General features: G+C 39.9%; 1 protein-coding gene across 6 annotated transcripts in view; it reads right to left on the reverse strand.

The window, feature by feature from the left end:
- eif4g1a (eukaryotic translation initiation factor 4 gamma, 1a) overlaps positions 1 to 23631 on the reverse strand; it is a 45827-nt gene extending 22196 nt beyond the window's left edge. For 2 of the 6 annotated variants that reach the window (XM_061839614.1, XM_061839613.1), the window contains exons 1-8: positions 23122 to 23631; positions 20750 to 20872; positions 20557 to 20643; positions 18793 to 18825; positions 13421 to 13606; positions 11049 to 11148; positions 1136 to 1329; positions 865 to 957 (exon numbers count right to left, since the gene is read on the reverse strand). In XM_061839614.1, coding sequence (XP_061695598.1) covers positions 865 to 957; positions 1136 to 1329; positions 11049 to 11148; positions 13421 to 13606; positions 18793 to 18825; positions 20557 to 20643; positions 20750 to 20824 — 768 coding nt within the window. In that variant the 5' untranslated portion in view covers positions 20825 to 20872; positions 23122 to 23631. The remainder of the gene's footprint in view (positions 1 to 864; positions 958 to 1135; positions 1330 to 11048; positions 11149 to 13420; positions 13607 to 18792; positions 18826 to 20556; positions 20644 to 20749; positions 20873 to 23121) is intronic. The other 4 variants (XM_061839616.1, XM_061839617.1, XM_061839615.1 and 1 more) reach the window with 4 other exon arrangements.
- Positions 23632 to 25899: the final 2268 nt, after the last annotated feature.

Here is a 25899-nt window from a genome sequence, read left to right on the forward strand (position 1 = left end):
CCCATATCCAAAACACACCTACACCTAATTTTTTCTGTCGAACATAACTACCATATGTTCTGAACAACAAGCAGCTACTTTTCTCCAGCGATGTGAACCCTGCGTCATATTTAATGATGTGTCAAGAGTATTGAATTTTCTTTTTTTTGTCGTGAGCGACTAAGTTTAAGAGTACAACAGAAATGTGTTTGAACGTATTGGTTGAAATAGAAGACTTTACCTTTGGTGTTGTCCAGAAAAAAACAGTACAACTATTTGCTGAAACACACACTTGTTCATGCTTATACAGTAATTGTAATTTTTCTTCTTTTCCTATAACATTCTAAGATGCAGACAAACCGCCCTGCTACTTGTAAGGCACCTTCTCAGCAGAGGAGAATCTAGCATTACACCCCTCAGCGGTAAATTTAAAGTTCATGAAGTTATGGACCAAAACACAATTCACAGCTGATTCGCCGATAATGGCTAACTACTGAAAATAATGTACAGTGAGTGGTCAACTAAAGGTAGCGTTGTTGCTGAATATAGCTATGTGTTTAAAGTAACTAAAATAAGTAATTATGTATGAGTCAAAAACGCAAATGGCTAAAAGGAAAGTACATTTTCCAATAAGTGAAGCGGTGACATACAGTCCAGCATCTTAGGATAACTGGTGCAGGTTCCCCCCCCCCCCCCCCCCAATCATCCAAAAATAGAATCTATAAGCTTGGGGTACAATTAGGGTTTAAACTACTAATATAGATGTTTATAACCATTTTAGGGGGCTACTAGTCAGATAAAATATCAAACTTCCTCTGGCCCACGCTCAAGATTCATTAACAGCTAGTACTACAGGTAATGTTCCAGAGCTTGATTGATTCTTACCTGTGGGGGGGTGGGTGTTGAGGTGGACCTTCCCCCCGACATTATCTCCTCTGTGATATCTCGTCCACCCTGGGTGGGGTCTCGTATTCTGATCTATTGTTTGGAAAGGGCAAAGTATTAACACTCTTTAAAAGTATGTAAACATCCTGCCCCCAGTCATCAAAAGCAACTGACTACCAGAGTTAAAAAAAAAAAAAAAAAACTTTTGAGGTAAAGGGAAAGTTCCACATTGAACAAACAATACACTTTTTCTCTCCATTCAGTTAGTGACCTCAGACATGAGGTCCGCTGCTCTTTTGTTGGGACACACTACCGGTTTACGCTCCCTCTTTGGTGGGCCTTGTGGCTGTGCTGGTGCCTGCTGAGGTGGGGGGGCTGGTTGCTGTTGCTGGGCAGGGTTGATCATGACCTGTGCGGTCTGGACAGATGGCGAGTATGGCGGCTGAGCCGGATAGTATGCTCCTGCTGCAAATTGGAATTTGACAACAAAACAAAAGGGTTAATTGACAAGCACAATATTTGTTCCTCATGGTGGTGATAAATATTACTGTATGTTTTTTGTAAGATGAGATCAAATCTTAACTAGTACTGTTATTGTCAATTGCTTATTGAAGACTATCATGATATTCAAAATTTCTAAAGAAAAAAAAAAAAAAAAAAAAAAGAATAGGATTCCATGACCTTAAGAGAAAATGGGGTGCAGATACGGGCCATGACCCGATGCTACCCAGCAAAGGCTGGATAACTGATGTCTTTACAAGATAATCTTTTACTGTTCGTGGGGTGTGCAAGGTTAAGTATAGACCAATTCTAAAGAATTACGAAAATTTCTTCGTCAGTTTTTTTTTTTTTTTGCATCATTGATTCCGACAATGACAACAGTTTCTCTTGTTCAGTTCAAGTTTTCACACAAAGCTGAGTTTACTATACAAACTCAAGCTAGAAGTGAGCTGAAATATCCATGTTTGTCGGTGCCAGACAAATACTACAAAAGAGAGTAAAGTTTTAATGACTTCTTAGCAAAAGACATGACATAAGTGTTTTTTCTGGTATTGTGAACTCCTGTGACTTTTCCAAAGCCTATGACAAGGACACTAACAGTGAGGTCACCACCTCTGCCCCAACCAAGGAAAAACTCTTTGGATTGATATGATTCATGTAAATAGCATATTTTGAGTTCAAAACAGCAAACTTCACCCAAAAGAGACTGATTTGCATGAATAACAACATTCACTTTGTCGCTCAGACCCCTCACCCCACCCCGGAAAGGTTCACTTTTTGTTTTTGGTTGAACTTAAGACAAAAAAGTGAATGCTTCACATTTCAGATGGGTTGAAATTTTGGAACACTAATTCATTAATTATTCTGCAGGTAGGAAAAGTGGCCAACTGGTTAACAAGTCTGCCTCACAGTTCTGAGGACCCGGGTTCAAATTTGATCGCCTGTGTGGAATTTGCGTGTTCTCCTGCGGGTTTTCTGTTTACTGCCCATATGTTTTAATATGAGGAAGAATGGTTATTTCTTTACATGTGGCCTGTGATTGGCTGGCGATCTGTTCAGGATGTAGACCGCCTTCTGCCCAGAGTCACCTGGGATAGGCTCCAGCACCCCAGTGACTGGAGTGATAAGTAGTACGGAAGCTTAATGAATGATCCGGCTGTGTTTTTATTTTGTTTTCCCGTTGATGCATTTGTAAAATGCCAATCTATTCATATTATTATTATTGTTTTTTTACAAGGAGCTGAACAGCAAAATTAACAGGTGTTTTGTGAATGGAATATAAAATGTCCTGGTTCAGAATTTAAATAGACCACTTCATCATGTTGCCATGTTTACGTCATTAAATAAAGATGACAAAATTGATCAACACTAACATCATCATCAATTAGGATACTCTGTGGGCAGTGGCCACTAAGCATCATCAGGTTGTAACAAATACAGAAACTGGAAGTCACACAACGACATACCGTATTTTCACAGCTATAAGGCGCACTTAAGTCTTAAATTTTCTCCAAAATGGAAGCAGCGCCTTATATGTGAACTGACTTCCAGAATTTGTGACTGACTGGGAAGATTTCCTGCTGATATGGGGATTATATAGAGGAAAAGCAGACGTGCCAGAGGACAGCATGCAGACGTTACAGGGGGGAGTGGGCGTGGGAGAGGACCATAAAGCCACGCTCCCAGAAGTTATATAATGCCAGTATGAGTTTTGTGCTAAACGTCCCTTTGGCTAAGGTCCCCTTAAAAATGGCACCAACGAAGAGACACGCTTACAAAGGCTGAAACGCTTAAACTGCAAGATATCAGCTACACGGAGAAATATGGGAATCAAGCAACCACAAAAGAATTCAAGAGCAACGAATCTATGGTGCAAAAGTTGAGGAAGCAGGAAAACGAGCTACCTCAATTCGAGAAAACGAAGCAGAGTTCCCATGGAAACAAAGCGAGGTGGCCCGAGTTGGAAGAACAACTTGAGCAATGGCTTAATGATCAAAGAACAATCAACCACCATGAAAAAACAATCAGAGCAAATGAACTCTGAGCGTGCTATTATTCCAGGAGGCTTGACGAAGCAACTTCACTCGCTAGACATCGGCGTAAACACAATGTACAAAGTGAAGTTGCGAGCGGCGTACGAGCGATGGATGACAAATGGTGAACACAGCTTTATTAAGAGGCAGCACCAGGCGGGTTACACCACAATTTGTGTATGGATTGTGGATGCTCGGGCTAACGTGTCTGCTTCTACTGTTGTTCGAAAAGCCGGCATCATATCTGAGGAGCACGGCAATGAGAGAGACTCTGACAATGACGAGAGGGAACCTGGTGTTTGATGGAGCTTTTGCCCAGCTGTTCATTTCAGATACAGAAGCACTTGAATTTGTGAATGAGGATTATTCAAAAAAAGTACATTAATCGTTAAATACTTCAATGAAGTACAACCGAATTCACTGTGTGCATTATTAAATACTTCAATAAAGTACAACCGAAATCACTGTTTACATTGTTAAATACCTCAATAAAGTAGAACCGAACTCAGCTTTGCTCCGGGTGCCTTTTTGAATAGCGTACATGCATGCTCGCATATGTTTGAAGCTAGTGTCACTATATAGCTATATACTTTGCAGCGCATGTAAAGGGCATTTGAAGTGCATGCTTTGTCAATCCTTTCTTCGCTCATCATTTTGGTCATTTTGTTGTATGCTGGTTGGGCTGTTCTGTTTGTTTTGGTGTCATGATTTTGGTCTGATGTGACACTGTGGGTGAGGATGGCGTGTTGACTGGTGACTTGCTTCCACCGGCCATAGTGGGGTGTTCTTCTGCTTACTAAACTAAATATACAGTTGTGTCTCACTCTCGTAAGCGCCGACAGCAGGCCTTATGTGTTGAGTACTGAAATTGCACTCGCAACTGATACTGCGCCTTTTAAAACGGTGCGTATTATGGTCATGAAAATACAGTATTTTTAATTGGTCAATCATGGATAAAACACCTATTGTGAATGTTGATGTTCACCTCCTTGCTAGAGAACAGCAAAAAGTACTAAAACATTGAACAACAGTTGGACATGCATATTTCAAAAGTTTAGTCTAAGATCCCCTGTTAAATTATAGTACATTTTAGGGTCATCCTGGAATTCTCCAAAAGCACAACATCCCTTACTTTAATAATAAGTGCAAATTATAACACTTGTGAACAGTAGCAGCGTGCATGAAGGTCCATTAAAAAGTGATCCACAATGACAACAGTAGAGACAAGAGGTGCCACTTAAGCCGGCCAACACGCACGCACACACACTACTCACCGGGGTAGCGCTGAGAGGTGAGAGGAGCACCGTGGAGAGAGAGACGGCCGTTCTCTCGGCCGCCGCCTCTCCCCCCGCCACCCCGCCTCTCCCTCGCAGCAAGAGAGGGCTCTGAACCAACGCGGCAAAAGGAGGAGGAGGGAGGAGCAAGGAAGGAAGGAAGGAAGGCAGGAAGGAAAGAGGACAGGAAGAGACAGATGCAGAATGAGTTATTGAGAGGATTCAGAGGAAGCCGGGTGTTAAAAAGGCCCCATGAAATGAACCGTCCTTGTCTGACAGCAACGGCCATCCTTGTATAGTGATGTGTATTGGAACTTGTTTCAAATCATGTTTTGGATGCTTTTAATATTTATTCAAAACCTAGTTGTTGAAACCGTTTCTGCATTTTTAGTCTTACAGCTTTTCAGACCTCTGGAAGAAATTTCAGGACAAACCTAAAATGTACTAAAACCATTACAGGTAAACAGGGATTTCACGTCTTTTGGCCATTTGATTTTTTGCGCGTATTTTTCCACAACTTGTTCTCTAACAACGACCTGAATCGGAAGAAAAATGCAACAGCCCAAAAAGAGGACACATTATGCCTCTCTCTGTGAGTAACATTCTCTCTAAAGCTGTTACAACCTGCTGATTACACAGTGAAACTTAGTGGCCACTTCCCTCTGAACACCCTGCCTGAAACCTTGTACAGTTAATCAGTGGTCAAGTATTGTGTTGGAATGAAGTCAAAATGTGACCAGCATGCTAACAGAACTTGGATATGAATTGGTCCATTAATGGATCAAAAACCTGGTTAGGCCTGTCACGATAATTACTCGATCGACTTATCGTTTGATCAATGAACTGGATGCTGATTTTTTTGCACTCGATAAATCAAGTGTTGTGGTAAGTCGGCGTGTGCATCACACAGTGAGACGAAGGATTGATCACTGTCATTAGCTGCTATTGGGCTCTTGGAACGCCAATGGATAGGTACACTTGGTGGTATTGGCCGCATCCAATACTCCACGGCCTTGCTCCATGTGCAGCACGTAAAGTTCCACAACAGAGACAATTATGGGACAGTTAACTGTTTATTGTGCTCACTGCCATGCAAGCTAACGAGCTAGCCTGCAAGCTAATGAGCTAGCGAGTTAATGAGCTAAATGGCTCACTCCGCCACAGCAAAGTTGTTTATGCATTGCCACTTCTGAGTTGTGTGATAGTCCACAATTAGCACAAACACAAGAACATTATTAAATATAACTTCAGTAACTTGGGTTATTCAATGGGGAGAGATTCAGCGGCTGTAATAAGCAATTTATAACAATTTCTCTGATATATTTCCAAAGGTGCTATTGACATGGAAATTACACCAGATGTTAGACACAACCCAAGTAATCCATACATAAAGAAAGTAACATAAAATCAGGAATTAAGTTCTGTGTAATGTGATATGACAATATTGAACACACAATCTGTATTTATTCAATAGTATCTACAAAAGCCTTTGTTTGCAATGACAGCTCCGAGACTCCTTGGGTATGAAAAAAAAATAGCCGCAAGCATTGGTCTGGTGTGATTTTTTTTTTGTCCTTTCCTCCAAAGTCATTAAATCTTGAGGATTCCGAGACATTCTTTTATGGACCTTGAGGTTCAGTTCTTTCCATAGAAGTTAAACTGGATGCAAGTCAATAGATTTGGCTGGGGCATTCGAGCAGCTTTACTTTATGCTTTTGAAACCAATTAAGAGTTTCCTTGGCAGTATGTTTTGGACCATTATCCAGCTGAAATGTCAACACTCGTTTCATTTCCATCATCCTCATAGATGGCAAATTTTTTTTGTCAAGAATGTCTAAGTAGATTTGCCCATTTCATCCTTCTTTCAATAATGTGAAGTTTACCCGTCCCATTTCCTGTGATGCAGCCCCACCCACCATCATGTTCCCACCTGTGAACTTCATTTTTGGTATGGTGTTTTTAGGTTGATGTGTAGTGCCATTTCTACTCCAAAAGTGGTGTGCATTATGCCATCCAAAGAGTTCAAAATTGATCCCAGCCGACAGGACTATATATATTCTGCAAATATTTAACTGGCTGGTCAAATTTTGCTCAGGATAATTTAAACCTTTGACACACTTTTTTCTTTTTAACAGCAGCAATGGGGTCTGGTGAGCATGCATACAGGCCAGGGTGGCAGTGTATATTAACTCTACTCTTTTTCGTGTGACAACAGTTCTTGCCAATTCCAAGTCTTTTCGAAGCTCTCTTCAGGTGGTCCTTGGCTCTTGGACAACTCTTCTGATTATTATTTGCACTTCTCTATCAAAAATCCTGAGAGGAGCGCCTGACTGAGGCAAATTTACAGTGGCATGACTGGATTTCCAGAAGCGTATTACGGCCCTAACTATGCTTACCGGTACGTTCACAACCTTATACAGTATATGCGTTTCTAATCTTTGGAATTATCTTTTGCAACAATTAGTTTACGATGGTCCTGAGACAGCTCTTAGCTCTTACCCATGATGAGATGTCTTAACCCAAACCTTTGAAATGAGACGACTTTATAGCCCGTCAATTAGGACTAAAACAGCTAATATTTCTTCTACTTTCTTTGAATGTATGGACTACTAGGGTTTAATTCCCAACATCTGTTGATTTTTTCAGGTTATTATCACCTTTGGAAATATATTTATCAAACTTTAAACCAATGTCATCAGCCTGACAGGAATTGGACAATAATTGGCATTTTAGGCTGATATGCTTTGTCGATTCGCTGAACCGATTGCCGCAAAAGACATTTACTGCACACTGCCACCATGCACAGTATATCAGAATGTAAAAGCTAGTTTATTTTTATGTAGTACCAGTTATATAGTTTTTTTTCACGTCTTTTGACAATAGTATTGAAAATGTCGAACGGGTCATTTAAAAAAAACGTCTGCGGCATGGAACAGACAACATGTCTGGGACAGACAACACAATGTGTAACGCCTGGATCAAACTACAGGACAAAATTGCTTTCTCGCTACTGAAATAAAAATCATCCAGTTTTTTACGATCATTGGGGTTTATCTTGTCAACTCAAATGCAGCTGGATACACTCATCACCATCGAAATGACAACATGAGCTGATTGCACCTAATGTATTACAAAGATGAAATGGGGAGGGGTTTATCTTGTCAACTCAAATGCAGCAGGATACACTCATCACCATGGAAATGATTATAATGTATTACAAAGATGAAATGGGGAGGAAAGCGTGTGTTGGTGGTCACCAGTAATCAGGACTGGACTTCAATTTAATTGCTTGATGTATGTTCACGTAGTTTTAATATGATACGGCTTGCAAGCAGGCAACAAAATGTCATGTAGCCTAGCAACCGAGTGCTAGCGGTTGTATATAAGCATATTGCCGTTCTGTTGAATCATCCTCGAAAGTTTCGGTGTGTGTGATGTATTTTAATTAAAATAAATAATAGTAAACTAGCACCCATTATTTTTGCCATGTAATGTTGATTTGATGTGACCGATTAGAATATATGACCTAACCAGAACAGTGATTTCTAATCTTTATAGAGCCAAGGAGCGTATTTTACAATTAAAAATCTCACGGCACAACAATAAACTAAAACGTCAGAAAAAGTAGATACATTAATGTATGCACTTACTGCTATCTAACAGAAGACCATTAATTTGCAGTCTGTCGCCATGCCTCACTAGCATTAAAAGATAAACAAGATACATTTATAATGAATATACTTTTGAGCTATTAAGTACACAAGAATATGCGGTAAATGAACGTGTCATTTAAATATGTTGCTCATTCTTGTGATCGGATTGGTGATTGGTTATCGTTTTGTTTTTATTCTTTAACTCGTAGATTGATGGGTGATTGGCTCCAAAAATCCTGATTGTGAAAAGCCTCATATTAACCGAGGAAAAAATTGTGACGTTTAATACTTTTCAGTTGGTGTACAGGCCTCATTTATACTCGCGGTTGCCCACTGCAGCTCTCACTCAAGCCCAGTCCACACACGCAGTTTTGAAAAAGTGCTGCAGTTCAAGTCAGAAGGGTCTCTACGGCTGGTATTGGCAAGGATGCCACAGGGTGGGGTTTTCACAGCACTTTTTAGTCATTTCCGGGAGCCTGTTTTACTTTACTTTCCATAACACGGAACAAAACAACAATGGTGACCAGGGAACAGTGTCTGAACAAATGGATGTAAATGATCCGACGATATGTTTAACTAACAAAATCAAAAAAGCCGCTGACGTAGGTGTTATGTGGAACTGGGAAGAATGGTGAGTATGTCCTAAAAACGTGACTAAAACGGACCAATCATGTGAGATGATCTCCGTGGCTTTCCCCGCACAGCAACTTTTTTTGCACGTGTGTGATAAGCTACGCAGAGGTGCTACAGGGGGTAATGCGTAGGTCACATGATGGAATGCAAGGATAATCGATTGCGTAGATGCTGGAATATAAAGAGGCCTAAAGTCTCAAAATTATTTGCACTTGTTTTTCAGATCCACACCTACATCTGCAATTTTAAAGTGTTTTTCCATATCCACAAATATATGCGCGAGTTACACGTTTTTCAAATCCACAACTATGTCTGTGACTTACACATCTTTTTAAAAATCTGTGTGCATTTTTCACGACTCATTTGTAAAGGCTTCTTTATACACCCAGAGTCTGTGACCATGCAGACGTCACTGCATGCGCCATCTATGCCGCATTCAGTTTGCCTTTATACACAAGACTAACCCTCACTGTTTTGAAAATGTCCTGCAGTTCTCCTACCCGGCGAACGGCTGGTATTGGCCAAGACACCTCAGGGTGGAATCCCCCCCCCCCCTCATTCCAGTTGCTGTTTTTACTTTCGTTTAAGGGACAAGGAACAAGACAATAACTTTGACCGTGGAACAGTATCTGCTAGAACAAATTTTAACTTGATAATATACTGTCAGTTGATCGTCGCATTGAAGTCATATCTGTGAAAATTGTCACTCTCTCTATGACTTGGCACCAGTACATTGTGTGGGGCAAAAAAGTATTTATTCAGCCACCAACTGTGCAAGTTCACCAGATTAAAAACTTTAGCAAGGCCTATAAGTTTCATCATAGGTGTATATCACCTAGACACAAAATAAGAGGGGGGTGTCTCCCCCCAGAAAATCCAGATTTTTAAAACAATTTATTTGGAAATTATAGTGGAAAATAAGCATTTGTTCAATAACAAAGTTATCTTGATACTTTGTGTACCATATGTTGGCAAAGACGGGTCAAACGTTTTCTGGAAGTTTTTAGGTTTTCCCACACTGTTGCTGGAATTTTATCCCATTTGTCCATCCAGACCTCTAGAACAGTGATGTTTTGGTCTGTCACTGGGGAACACAGACTTTGTACTAACTCCAAAGCCTTTCTACGGGGTTGAGCTCTGTGGCATTTTGACCCCATGATTGAGGGAGATTATTAGTCGTCTTGTATGGCTTCCACTTTATAATAATTACACCCACAGCTGACCTCTTCTCACCAAACTAATACCTTACTGTAGATTCTGTCTTCCCGGGTATACCTATGATGAAAATGACAGGCCTCTCTCAACTTTTTAATTGGGCGAACTTGCGCAATTAGTGGCTGACTGATTACTTTTTTGACTCACTATCAGTAAACGAGCTGTTGGGGGAGGTATTCATCCATGTCTGGCCCAATTAAGTGCCAATGAATGTACCCATGAATGTGTGATGAATGACTGACACCTCAGTCTGGCCTTCTGTGTCAAATGGGTTGTTTTTCCTCAGGCACTGTTCCTTCCATCCCTTTTTTTTGTTAAATCAAATTAGAAGCACAGGATGGGCTACATGGATATAGGACATATTAATCATTTACTACTGTCAAGTCATAATGATTTTAAAAAAATATGGCAAAAAAATAAAATACTAACTTCCTGGAAGGTCACTGTTAAAGGTTTAGTGCATCCTCAGTTCAACCTGAAATTTCTCCCAAACCTCAATCCTGAACCTTTTCTTTTAAATATTGTGTATCTTGCGTAGACAAAACACAAATCTCTGGTCTCAAAGCATTTCATGGAACCTGTGAGGTAGCATGAGTTGAGACTACAGATAGAAAGAACACAGGCCAAAGCAGAACAAAAAGCCACAACGCATGCATCAGTGTTCTGCTCTTAAAAAGACTTAACACACATGCTGTCCCAGGGGGGAGGAAGAAAAAAAAAAAAAAAAAAAAAAAAAAAAAAAAAAAAAACAACCCAGTGAGCAATGAGGTGGGGTAACACGGCCGACTAAGACTAGATGGCTACAGCATGAGAGATGATTAAAAATGAGTGAGGGTGACAGAGAGTATCCCTTTCCACAGGGTTAAGTCTCTTACCATAACCAGGGTATTCTGCAGGGCTGGTTCCCGTAAAGAAGCCTGCAGTACCACTCGTCACAGGATACTGCTGAGTAGGTGGCATGTATGGGGCCCGGTACTGCATATGCAGAGAAACAGAAGCGAGATAATTAAATTTCTAAGGGCTTCGACTACATTAAGCATTAAACTGTTTGGTTCACTTCAAAACCCATTATTTTTTTACCGTTTCCATTGTATTTCAAAGCATTCACAACATACAACTTTTTAGCAAATGTTTTCCTGGGGCAACGGTATTACGACAGCAAGCCACAAAATTCTCATTGATGTTACAATTAAATGTAAGAACACAAAGGAGTACTCAAGGGCAAACTTGATATTACCTCACTGGCCACATCCCAACATTTTTTTTATTTTTTTTATTTAAAGTCATACACGTGTGAGGTATCATTTTCGAGTAGAAGTTTCATATTGTCCTCATTGCCTGTACTAAATTTATAGCGGGTATTTTATTTTTGTGTATGCATGTGTTGTTTGGGCTGACGTGGGTGTGACGTTAGGTCAGTCTCTCATTTCGATGAAGGTAGAGGTATTAATTACACTTTACACCAATCAGACCGGCCTTATCGGTATCGGCTGATATTGTATTGTCATAATTCGATGATCTGATCAATGATGTCATTGATCAGCTCTGCAGAAGACATTTACTCTGCGTCGCCATAGTACACAGTAAATTTTAATTCAAAACTCGAGTTTATTTGAAGCCTTATTGCATGTCTGACGCAGAACTGTAAATATCTGTAAGAAACATGCAACATTAATTGGACACTCTAAATCGCCCCAAGGTGTGATTGTGAGTGCGGCTGTTTGTCCCGATGTGCCCTGTGATTGGCTGGCAACCAGTTCAGGGTGTACCCTGCCTCTTGCCTCTTGACAGCTGCGATAGGGTCCAGCACTCCCCGCGAACCTCGTGAGGATAAGCGGCTATGGAAATGGATGGATGTTAGTAGTGTGGGAAAGACATCATGTAATGCATAGATCAGACTACAAGACAAATATGCGCTCACGAATCCATAGACTACTGCAATAAAATCTTGTATTCCGATACCACTGCATCATGTATTTTACATTGTCAGTGGGCTTTACCTTGTCAACTCAAATACAACCAGATATGCTGGGTACCGTGTCGACAACAAGAGTGGATCGCGACGACTATTTTAAGAATAAAATGGGGAAAACTTAAGTTGGTGGTCACCGAAGGTCAGGACAGATCATGTTCATTCAAGGCTTGCTTGAGGGATGTTCATAGATACCGTTAGTACAATAAACTTCACAAGCAGGCAACAAAGCATTATGTAGCCTAGCAAGCTAGTGCCAGCACTCAGTTGAGTAAACATGCTGCTGTTCTGCTGAATCATGTTCTAAAGTGTGGGTGAGGTAATTAATTAAAATAATTTAATTACGTCATCTCAGATGAACGCACCATATATGTTTGGCACAATTTTTACGCCGCATATTTGCACCAATTATCTATATTATGTTGTAATGTTGGTTTGACCCGATTGATTAAAATACATGACCTAATTAGAGCAGTGATGTGAAACCATTATGGAGCCAATGAACATTTTTTACAATTGGAAAATCATGGAAACGAAAATTTTTACGAAGAGTGGATACACTACTCTATGTACTTCCTCCCATCTAATAGAAGACCATTCATTTGTTCAGTCTGTCACTATGCCTCACTGGCAGAAACAGATGAAAAGATTTTTTTGAGCAATTAAGTACACAAGTATGTACAGGTCAATTAAATAGACATTGGTCTATCTTACAACCGGATCGGTGATCAGTTCTGATTTTTTTTTTTTTTTTTTGGCCAATTCACTGGTGCGTGATCGGCCGCAAAAAATTGTATTGTATTACACTCTGTACTTACATATAAGTATAGATAATTGTGTTTTAAAAAAAAAAAAGGGGGGGGTGAATATACAAGAAAGTCAAAATATTTACTTTGGTAAAAAAAAAAAAAAAAAAATTTAAAGTCACATTAACACAAGCAAAAATGTAATGATTACTATGAATTGTGCTGTTAACTTTACAGAACACCTGCCTTGATCATTTCTGTGCATGCAGATTTATGAAATGGTGCCACAAATATAATTTACTTGATGCATAAAAATTGATAAAGGTAACGAGCCTATTTAAAAGCAGCTCATTTAAAAGTAAGCAGTAATAATAATTTAAAAAAAAAATCTGGTTTCAAATGTGGGGAGTAAAAAGTAATCAGAAAAAAAATACTCTAGAACAGATACCTGGGGGGGAACCCAAAACAAGTACCATTCAAACTGTATGGTGGTGAACCAAACGTGTGCACATGGCTCGTGTGAACTAACTTGTCCTGGGGGAATGAAGTAACCCTGAGGGGAGCCTGCGAACGATATCTGCTGCTGGGGAATCATCATCATCTGGGAGCTCGGCGGGTAGACATGGGTGTGGGTGGGTGCTACTGGTCTAGGGCCGCTACTTGTTTGGACCCTCGGCGCACTGGTGGCCATTGCCGGACGGCTCGAAAAGTAACCCTGAAGATATTGTATAAAAAATAAAAATAAAAGGATTAATAACAAAAACACATTCCTTGGATTTACCTGTTTTGACTTTTTGGCAAGTGTGTTTACATCCAGCTATACACAAAAGCCTAAAACGAGGTGGATAGCATACATTGACAACAAATGTTATTGTACATGTTACATTTACAGTGTACAGTGCTCCCCCGATACATTGCAGTTCATCATCTGCGCGCTCCGCTATAGAGCAAATTTTAAAGCTGTTGTTTATGGATTTTGAAGTGTACACAGCCAACTCCAAAAGTAGAATTGCACCTCCAAGGCAAATTTTCTTTAACACATTTGTGGGGGGGGGGGCAAAACAGGAAACGACCGATTTTATTGCCCACACAATGTCCCATTTGTGTCATTTAAAACAGAAATTTCAGAGCAAATGATGCCATTTGAAACATCACTATCATGTTGAATTGGTGAGCCCCTCAGAATTTCATCTTATACGAGGTTTTAAGTGGATATTTTTCACTGAAAATAAGCCAATGAGGGATGAGGATCTTCAACAAGCAAATGGATCGAAAAAGTCATGGACATACTGTATGTTGACGTGATTGAGTTGCTGCTTTACTCTAATTTTAAGGTGCTTTTTGATTGGATTTTCTATTGGAGATAAATTAAACCCTCAAAAAGTATTTCAACACATTGTCAAATTTTCAATATTCTTGGTTTGTACTTGGGTTTAAGTGTCCATTCCAATTAGACTTAGCATTTTCACAGTCTTGTAATTTTTGGGAAATTTTGTAACACTGTAAAAGTGTTGTTAAAGTTGTTTGAAGGTTTATTATTGCCGTAACATCTATGTCAAATTTCGCTAGCCCATTAATGGGGTTTTGAATTCTGTTAGCATTAACTAGACTTAAAGGACCCAGTTAAGCTGAACATTTTAGTGTTTAATTTACAATATTTCACTTGCTTATATCAAGTTTACAGTCAACCTTAAAAGGGGGTGATGAATAAACAAGTTGAAGCGAGAAATCTTTGTAGGGCTGGGAAAATAAATGAAAAAATGTAATAACTCAGCTAAGTTAACTTGAAAAACAGGTCGTGTTGGACCAATGATAAACTTTTCCAAAAACAACAAAGGTGCATCTGTGATTTTTGAGACATTGTTAGAATATAACATAAGCATGAGTCTTTTTATTTTTTTAACCTAAAATGCTCATTGTTAGTACACTAAAGCTAATAGCACTGGGCAGCAGTGTAGCATTTAGGTGCCCCAAATTCTCTACACCAAATTTCTGCCTTGCACTCAGTACCATGATATGCAGTTGAAGAATTAGTCCATACCTCAAAAATTCGATTGGGATCTATTATCCAATCAATAATTAATAGGAGAATCCATTCAAAATAAAATCTCAATAGCGACAGCCCCAATGGTGTGTTATTTGAAGAACTGTTTCAACTATATTAAAAAGTGTGCTTAAATATGTTTGTTTAGAGCACAATGTCAAACTCAATGCCCATGATTTTATGTGGACCGCAAACTCAAATCATGTGTCAACTTCCATGATTTTTGTTAAAATCTGAACCAAAATCATAAATGATGACGTTGAAACATTTTTGTGTTACCAAACATCAACAAGAGTGAAAAACCCAATACCCTTGATTTCTGATTCCAAAACTACTTGATATATTGGTCAAAGTTTTTTATGGTTTCACTCATAATGGCCCTCTGGCAGAAACTGTTACGACCAAGTGGCCTGCGATAAACATGAATTTGACACCCCTGGTTTAGAGGGTATCTGAGCGGTAAAACTATAACAATCCTTTGATATGCTGATTTGCTCCTACTGCAGGTGGGTTATGAATGCAGCCCCAAGTGATCAACGGGGGTTCACTGTACTGAGGTTTTAGCAATGGCCGCAGGGAGAGAAAAGCCATTACCTGTAGTGCTCTGTATCCACCCTTCAGCCGCACAACACACAAGCAGAAAGCAAGAAAGGGAGTGAGATTACCGTGAAAATGGAGACAGTGTGAATGATCGAGACTGCGAGATGTTGACGAGGAGGACAAGGGGGATCTGACAGAGGTATGTACCTCCCAGGGAAAGTACAGTGAAGCCTGGCAATCCCGTCCACACATGCAATTTCTTACAGATCAAGAGTTGAGTGAAATCCTGGCAGGTCGACCAAGACCAACTTTCAAGTTAGTAAGCGCATGCAGGCAGGGGGTAAGGCTAACAACTACAGTGTTCATGACTACAGCCATGCTGATGATGGTGACTACATTGAACAAAGACAAAATTCTCATACAATTAGACATTTTCTGATGGTATTGTGGAAGGTATGAGAAGATCCAATTTCATTTAACTTATGGAAATTTTCAAATCTTTTCCCGAGATCACATTTTTTACACTCAACTGAAAATAAGTCTAAATCCATTGTACAGACTACAACAAACGTTTTTAATTAACATCATCATCAAGTTGGAATAATGTGAAGAATTTCATGCACATTGGCGGCAAAAAACAGCCTGATGATTGTCGTGAAGAAAAATTCCAAAACCACAGCAATGGGAATTTGAAGGGTGAGACAAGTACATGTTAAACACTAAAACCTAACCAAGATAAATTAGTTCAAAACAAAAGAAAATCTGCTCACTCTGTCTTCCAGGATATTTATTCTTTTCAGGCAGTTAATGTAAAAGCATTTTCACTTGCTTTAAGAATATATCAAATCTTAATTATAACTGGTTAAGAACATTTTCCTAAATAGAGAAAATAATGTTTAAACACACAGCCAAAAGTATGAGTTCAACTTCCTTGATACAGATAGGAATTTAAGCCCGAGATTCAATACGACATAAATTCAATCTCTACGTTGTATATACTTCAAACTTTTCTGGAAAGGCTTACTACAAGGTTGAGTACTGTTGATGGGAATTTATGACCATTTTTATTAAAGTGCACGTGTCAAGTTACACACTAATGTTGCATGAGAAGGCCAGGCTCACTGTCCTGTCGAAACCAACCCAAAGATGTTATATAATATTGAGGTTAGGACAAACTCTCTCGCCCATGTCTTCATGAACCTTGATTTGTGTACTAAGGCACAGTCATGTTGGTACATACAGGAGCCATCTCAAAACTGTCCCCAATAAGTTGGAAATGTCCAAAATATTAGCCCGAATGAAAGGAACTCGAATGTGTCAACATACCAAGAGATTTTAACAGTCAAACAGTTTGGGATACTCTTTTGGGTTCCAACATGTCTGTGCACCAGTGTACAACGTAACGTCCAAAAAGAAAAGAATGAGAGCATTTGGTATAGATGAACTTGACTGGCTTCCACAGAGTCCTTCCCTCAACCTGATCAAACACCTTTGGGTTGATTATGAGTGGACAGTGAGTCGGGCCATTTTGTCCAACATCCATGTGTGACCTAACAAAGATGCTCCTGGGAGAATGGGCATTAATGTCCATAATTTCACTTCTAACCCTTGTTAAAAGAGTTCCCGTAATAATTGTAGCTACAAAGGATTTAGAAACAGATACAGATTTAGAAAGGACTATCACTGTCAATCACACTCGAGTAAGGATAAAAACAAAATTAGTGTCTCATGGTTCAGTTTTATTCCAGTATGAATCTTGCGGAATGAAAACGAGTAGGAGACTTGTGATATTGGAGGAATGTTCACAATACAGGTTAAGCAAAAGCAGGACAACTGAAAAAGCTCTTTTTTTTTGTAAATCAATATGTTTTAATAGTTTTTGGATTTTCCCAAAGATTTTTGTGGAAAAAAAATATTTCCATGCACTTTTACAGGGCTCAAAGATAACTTTTTAGGGTATAGGCCCGCAGTTTGGTTTTATCACGATATTAATCTGGCAGAATGATAATTATTGCGGAAATATGGGAATGCTATTGCAGAAAGGTTGACCGTACAGGTGGGGCAAAGAGATGGAAAAAAAAAAATCATCTTGCTTGTGGAGTTGTTCGCAATGGGCTTTAGTGGTTTCTCTTTTCCAACAGGTTTTTGTGAAAGAGCTCTTTATCATGTCACCATACTCTATCCTGTTACATTCATATACAGTACCTCCAAAGGTCTATTGCTACTGCAGCTATAATCATGTTATGATCACAATTAAACTGTGCACCGAGAAATTGTCTGTTCACTTATTTAACAGAATTCATTGTCAGCATTAACATTAAACAGTGTTGCTATTCTAACAGATTTCAAAAATTACAGCCTATAAACAGATTTATTTGTGTGTCATTTCAAGTCTGAAAGGCAGGAACATTCTTAAATGGAACGCATATTTTGAAACAGCAAAGTACACAAAATCATAGTAGTATTGATCATTCGTTAATAGTTTGTTTCCTCCGCCTAGTAATGCTGTAAAATAGTTTTCAGAGTAGTGACAGTGAATTTTAATTTTTTTTTTCAATGCAGGCATTACATTTGAAAAGAAGGAAATATGCAAGATTTATTTTGCATTGATATGAAGTGGACCTATTTCATTATTGCATTTTTGGGACTGTTGGCGCTGATTATCACATTTTCATCACAGTTCCGAGGACAGAAGTTCAAATAATGGTCCCGCTCGTGTGGAGTTGTACAGAAGATGAATGGACGGATTTCTGTAAGTTATGAAATGGAATTGCAGAGATATACGTTTTAACAGTTAGAATCATTACTCCCTCTCCGTGTGACAATTCACCCATGACTCTCCGCTCACTAACACACCACTAAAGAGTGATACTGTTGCAAAAGGCTTTAACAATTCGACGTACAGAGAAGACACACAGAGATCCGAGACATGGTACTTATTGGTGGCGGCCGCTGGGTTTGGAAAACAAAGGTGCATTAGGTGGGACAGACCCCGGTGTGAACAACCAGATGTTTCTATTTCGCCCAATCAATACTAAAGGGTTACTCTGATAAGCATAGAATGCTATAACTAGTTGTGAGGCTCATAATTTTTAGGAGGAATGAAATGTATTGGCAGAGGGATATATTGTAACAGGATTTGGAATAATTTTATAGCGCCAATGAGTTTTCCCGTGTTTCTGGTACTGTTTGATTGAGGAGCCAACGAGAGGTCTAATATTCTCACTAAAGCATTCTCGCCTACTTTGCAAACAACATCCGCTATGCTAAGGAGACACGGGAGAGGCAGGATGCGACTGTGCGGGTGGTGTTAGTACCTGTTGGTGTAACGTACGGGGCCCTGCTGCAAACTGGGAGAACAGCAGAACAGAGGCGAGAAGTCAAGATCACAGGCAGAGAATTAAGCAAAGACACGCACACAAAAACACAAAGTTTAGCTCAAGAAGCAAGAAGTGGGGTTGCTGAGAATTGGAAAAATTCCAGTAAATTTTCAGTACTTTTCCAAAGGAAGATGGGGGTTTTGGAAATATTCCTAATTTGGAAGGTTCTCATGAGAATTCATGGGAATTGAAGGTAATCTAATGGAAACGGATCATATGAACTTTTTGCTTTTCGATGAGCAGACATGCATGCAAGATAGAGCTTTCCTTCCTCACATGTAAGGGCATCAGTGTACAATAATGTGCTCCATTTTCTCAATTCGCCTAACCGTATCTGAATTTTCCTTGTACCTCAAATGCTGTCATTCAACACAAAGCAAATGAAAATGACCATTGAAATGGTGGGGTTGTTTTAGTCACAATGATGGTAAAACCTACACTAATTTTTCCAGCTTTTTAAATTGAGATTCATACAGTTCATTGTCTCAGTGTAACCGAAAAAGTAAGCACAGACATTACAAATGAAATATTGATATCTATGTAGAAAAATCTATTCTAAACTTTTAATTGAAGTAGCTACCTTAGGCAGATATAACAGATAAACACATTGCATTTCTACGACGACAAATATTCTTCAGAAATGTATGGCACCCATAAGTTGATTTTTTTTCCCAACTTTTTTGTACTATCCATCCCTAACAACTCCGATGGGGCTCAAGGCTGGAGACTGTCCCTTTTTTTTAAATAAAATTCTGAAATGTATATTAACCTTACCTGTATTTTTTTAAGCTCTTGCAAACCACCTCTTATCTTAGCTTGTACTACTGTACTTCAAGTCGGACTTGTGGGATGGGAGAGGAAAAAAAAAAAAGGTAACTCGACAACAAAAATTGGTTGAAGCAGAAATTTCTGCTTCAAGGCAATGCAAAGAATTAAAAATGCGTATTTGTGGCCCCTGGAAGCAATTTGAGTAGCCTGAAACCATTTGGGCACTGTCCATGTTGACCGTACAGCCATTTCTACAGCTAACCCTAACCATTTCTTCCAAACAGACGACAGGACAGTCTTTGGGTCATTTCTAAACACAATTGGATGAATAATCTAAATGTAAAATGTATGAGGGATCTGAATGGTAGATAAGTGTTTGTTACTTAAAATGGTCACTGTTAGTATACTAAAGCTAATTGCAAGTGCTAACCGTTTAGAGAAGTGATATTTTACTCGTTTTGTACACTGTTCTACCATACACTCATTACCAAGAGATGCCGTTTTTGGATAGAAGTCTAAAATAAAATGCATTTTACCAGCTCAAGAAAAAAGTGTTTTGGGATTTTTTTTTTTGGGGGGGGGGGTGACAATTACGTGACAAAATATGTATATGCTAAACAATTCTAAAAAAAAAAAAAAATTGAGTCACAGTTCTAATTTCAAACTATTCATTGGCCTTGAACTGAAAAAAAAGTGAAAATAGGGGTGTTCTAAATGTTTTGACTGGTGCTGTATTTTCCCTAACCACATGTTTCCAACTGAGAAAAAAGCCTTAAATTTTGTAAAATCGTAGTTTATTCTTCATGAATTCCTGTAAATTCCAATGAAAATCTTCCAATTTTTAATATCCCAAAATTTTGCAACCTCGATGAGAAATAGACGCTGCCATTTAAGAGAAAACTCTTTCCTAAAACGGCACGTGATGAACTATACCTGTCTTGGCTGCGGTGCGGAGTTCATCTGCGGGGGTGGAGGTGTGGCGAAAACAAGAGACGTGGGCTGTCCAGGTCCGTAGGCGGCCTTTAAGAGAAGGAATCAAAAAAGAGAAGGGGGGGGGGTGAAACCTAGGATATGACCAAAGGACTGCATCGCCCCAAAAAAACGGACTCTCGCAAGGATCACTTACCTGTGTCAATCCGGGGGAGGGAGCGGGATTTGGGACAGAGGTGGGTCCCGTTATAGGCTGCGGTGGTTTATTCATTTCACGTTCTTTTATGGTTCTGCATTAGGGTGGCGATGTCTTGCCAGCCTTTTGAGAGAGAGGTGGTTAAAAAAATAATTTTTACTACTGCTGTTAGAATGAAAGCTTCATTAATCATTTGAGAATACAAATAGTAGTTTGACAAGTAAGGGTGTGGTCTGCGGTATCGCCCATGATAACGCTGCTGCCACCGTCACCCCCACCACCTCCTCCACCCACAGACTCTCACTCATTTACATAGCTTTTATGTACCATTGGATGACTACTTGAGTTCTAATCACCAATGCAAATTACCTCGATTCGTTGAGTTTTCAGCTAAGGCCTTTGCGAGGCATTTCATTCACCATTGTTTCAAGACCCATAGCCAAGCACATAACTACAGTGCATTAGGTGCTAAGCAGTGAAAACATGCATTTAATCTTAAAGTGGAGAAAGTCCATAAAGTCTCTAACATTTAAAATATTGCAAAAGCAATCTTGGGAAATTACAAAATGGTCAGATACGTTTTTTTTTTTTTTAATCGAATTAATTTCCCCTCTATAATGTCTCTAACAAGTTGCAAAAAGTATATTGAGATGGTACTCAATTTCAATGTCGGTAGTAGCATTGATGATGTTTTTCTTCAGGTCAATATCCCATATATTTGCGTGGTACACTGTCTTACCAACATCCAGAACTTGTATCGGGTTAAGAAGGTGGCCTGGGAATTGAGCCATCTCGAACCCTCTCTCTTTGATTTCAACAACTGGTCAGGAAATGCTTGAATCAGGAACGCACCCATGTGCACCCCCCACCCCCACACACTGAGTACATTTAAACAAATAGGATGAACATAGCTCATTGATTTACTTTTACAATACTTTATTTTAAAGAGACTCAGAGGAAAACAGTTTAAATTGTATGGTAATGCATCTTGATTGACAATTTACAAAAACTACTGAGAATAATTGTGACAAAAGAAGCTCATCAAATGCATTTGTGAAAGCATTTGTAACTGTAAATGTACTTTGCGGTCACTATAGTTTTAACTTTGTTCAAGACTCAAACTTGGACAACCACTGAATATATTGAACTAAATCGGATTTAAATTTATTTTGTAATGGGAAACAAAAAACATTGAGACACTTTCTGAGACACCATGTCGCTGAAATTGTTATGTCACCAATGATCTGGTGGGGGAGAATTGGGAGAAAATGGACACCTGAGGTCAAAGCTCATTTTCACTGACACTGTCCTATAAACCAACACTCAATAAACCTCAAATACCCTTGTTGTGTTTTTCACGGGAGGATGATCAAACAGCTTAACATTTACGTAAAGCAAATGTAAATCAATTTACTTCTCGAATCGTCTTACAATCACCTGCTAACAAGGCGACTGACGTTAGCATTAGCTAGCGCCTCGCTCCTCTAAAGAAACCAACAGTTAATATTCATCCGGTTACTCGATATCTAAACCAAAGGCAAAGTTGTGTGAAGCCCACGGGAAAGTTTGAACAAAAAAGGGGAGTTAGTTTGAACAGTAGGTCATCGTTTAGAGTGAAAACTCGGGGTGAATAGCAACCGGGCTAATGATACGTGTCCCACTGTCAAGAGACATTTTTGCTTAGATTATGCTACGTGGCCGGTCCTGGCGTCCCCCATTAATTTCACCAAATGTTCCGCAAAAACAGCCAACGTTAATCTAATATTGATTTTAATCAATACCCAAATCCACCAGAACTCAAAATATGTCCCGACCGTCAACATTGGTGATGTTTGAGTGAAACTATGAAGGGTCAACGTTAGCATTCAGCGCAACGGTGTGTGTACGTGTGTATGTGCGTGAAGTGCATTTCACTACAGGCCCCGGCCGGCTCCATGAGTACACCGAATGCAGGGGGATTTTATCTTAATTTATAAAACATCTGTACCCTGCTTGTCGATTCCCAGCTAAATACCACTATCATTTGTCAATTCGCGTCAAAAGTGACGATAAATCGTCGCTCCTGCGTCGGAAAACAGGGAAAGTAGATGGCGTGGAGCCTACAGGGTGGCAACCAGCTGAAGATTACCCCGTGGCTGTAATGCGGCTAATGGTGGTCGTGATTAGCTCAAAGCTTCCCCACAATCGAGAGCGACGAGACAACTCAGTAGAAACAACACATTTGCACATTTACAAATGTCTTTGTTGCTGTTTTTAACATTTGCCGACTAAGATGGTTAAAATCCAAGGCGGGCTGACAGCCGGTACAGGGCCTTGTTCGACCGCGGCTCCATAGACAAAATGAAGCCCAAGATCACTTTTGGGATTCTTACCAGGGTAACGTGTGAAGGCGCGGCTGGACTGGAACCCGGGCTTCGGCTTCGCGTCAGGTCCTCGGCGGAACTCGGGTTACTGTCTCACCCCGGTGCCTTTTTTTAATATATATATATATATGTATTTTTTTTTTTTAGTCCGATGCCCTTCTTTGGCTCTTTACTTGGCAAGCTAGCTATGGCTAACCGGCTCTCCTGTCACTTGATGAAATCCCGGGGCGTGCAACAGTGACAGTGCTAAAAGCTCAAACAATTTAGTACTTTAGGAGTACTAAAGGTGATTCCGATAGCCCCGAAAAAAGCCCCTGGACCGGAGGTCCATTATCAAGGCGCCGATGGTGACGGATTGCCGGTTAGGTATGTACACAACTGCCGTGAGAGTGAGTGGACTCAGACCGACGCCATCGTGCGCGACGTTGCGTGCCTGCCGAGGAAGCCGGTGCCGCCGTGCCTGCTTGCCTGCTGCCCGCCCCGCGTGCGTGCGCCGCCTAGCCGCCTGGATCACTTCCGGGGTAAAAACCAGTAGGTCGGGGCCTCATCATGTGACGGTGGTTATTTTGTAACACGACCTTCCTCTTAAATTAAATACAAGGGTAAGTTTGCAATTTAAAAATATATATATGAATACCACTTTTTGTTAAAATTGTCCTACTTGGGCCAGCAGAAGATGACCTCTTTTTTTTCCCATTTTGTAATTTCTCACTTCTCCACTTATTCCCTCCCATTCATCCATCCAGTACCACAGGTGCATTATTTGCTTGAGGATGCAAAGTAAAGAGAAGGTCAGGAGGAGCAAGATTGTGTTTTTGTAGACCTAGAGAAATACAATGACAGGACCAAGAGAGGAATTGTGGTACTTCATGCGCAAGTCTAGTGTGTCAGAGAAATATGTTAGAATAGTACAGGACATGTATGAGGCCAGCAGATGAGCGGTGCCGGAGGTGTGTCAGAAGAACTTAAGGTGGAGGTGGGACTGCATCAGGGTTGTGACGGAGGACATGAGGACAGTGGATGTTAAAGAAGATCCACGAGATAGGCTTAGATGGAAAAAGATGACACGCTGTGGCAACCCCTAACGGGACAAACCGAAAAGAAAAGTCAGTCAGTCCACAGTCAAAAGAAAGAAAAAAAAACCCTATAAATACTACGATCAAAAAATTAACTAGTTTTTGGATTCAGATATACTGGGCATGATGCCGACAGAGAGTAAATGCCTTTCTTGGAGTCGATCAATGATGTCGTTGATTGGATAATTATGACATCAAAACCTATAAGCCGATCAGCAAAAAATGCCAATTATCGGCCGAGCCGATCAGGCAGATCAAATTTGTGTAATGTCTGCTAAATTAGTGGATTATTTTCTTTCCAATTTTATATATAAAATGATTTCCAACTCCCTTCAGGCCCAGCACATTGTGATTACAGTAATCACCTCCTATATCATAGTTCACACATCGCGGTCCTGCAATGTCATATTTTGTTGTTGTGAGATACTATTATTTTTTTGGCATAAGCAGGTTAGATAGGATTAGAAATGAGCTCATTATAGGGACAGCCAAAGTTGGATGTTTTGGAGACAAGGTTAGAGAGAGCAGACTTCGATGGTTTGGACATGTCCAGAGGCCAGCGAGTGAGTATATTGGTAGAAGGGTGCTGAAGATGGAGCTGCCAGGCAAAAGAGCAAGGGGAACACCAAAGAGAAGGTTGATGAATGTTGTGAGGGAACACATGAGAGCAGTGGGTGTTAGAGAGGAAGATGCACGAGACCGGCTTAGATGGAAAAAGATGACACACTGTGGCGACCCCAAACGGGACAAGCTGAAAGAAAAAGAAGATTCATCCATCCATTTTCCATTCCACTTATCCTTACTAGGTTCATGGGCGTTCTGGAGAGAGTCCAGAACTGGTCATCATACACTCTAAACAAACAGCCATTCGCACCGATGAAGAATTTCATCCTCTATTAACAAACCGTGCATGTTTAGGAATGTGTGACGTAACCAGAGTGCCCAGAGAAAACCATGCAAACTCCACACAGGTGAGGTCCATTTTGAACCTGCATCCTCCAAACTGTGAGGCAGATATGCTATAGTGCTTCACTTTCTTTTCCATCATACTGCATTCACGCTGCTTGAATTGCTAAAGGACTCTGCATCCTTCTGAACAATTGTCATGGAAAAAAAAAATAGTGCACATTCATTGCCAGACAACCACCAATCTTTCACTGCTCCATAAGTGTTCTTGCAACGTCTCAAAAGGATTCTCTGTCAATCTGTTATAGTACTACTGTATACAAAGATGATTCTGGATTGGTTTCCTCCTCTTTAGGTAGACTTTTATTAAGGTCAGCCAATTTCAAGGTGATGATAATCGAGAATATGACACAATGGAGGAGCCTTATGAAGTAAAGCTCGTCAAGCAGGAGCTCAATCTGGACAACCTAGAGACCGGCAGTCATTTGCGGTAAATATATTCAAAATTACATTTGACACGGCTTGGTCAGTGTCAGAAGGTTGTGATGTTGAAAGTAGTCAAAGGCGGAGTGCCACAGAACATTCTATTGAAACACACTCCACATTTTTACCTTGAAAAATATGGAACACTAATAGAGGTCGAGCACAGAAAAAGTTAATGGGGGGAACCTTTTAGTCGTTTTTGTTCACACACTTGTGACACCCCCAATGAAACTATTAAATTCTTTGATTTTGAATTGTACATTCTAAAACATTTTACAGTGCATGTCTCATGCATGTTGACATTTGTGTGTGTGGGGGGGGT

This window comes from Syngnathoides biaculeatus, chromosome 13, assembly GCF_019802595.1.
Source record: "Syngnathoides biaculeatus isolate LvHL_M chromosome 13, ASM1980259v1, whole genome shotgun sequence".
NCBI lineage: Eukaryota > Metazoa > Chordata > Actinopteri > Syngnathiformes > Syngnathidae > Syngnathoides > Syngnathoides biaculeatus.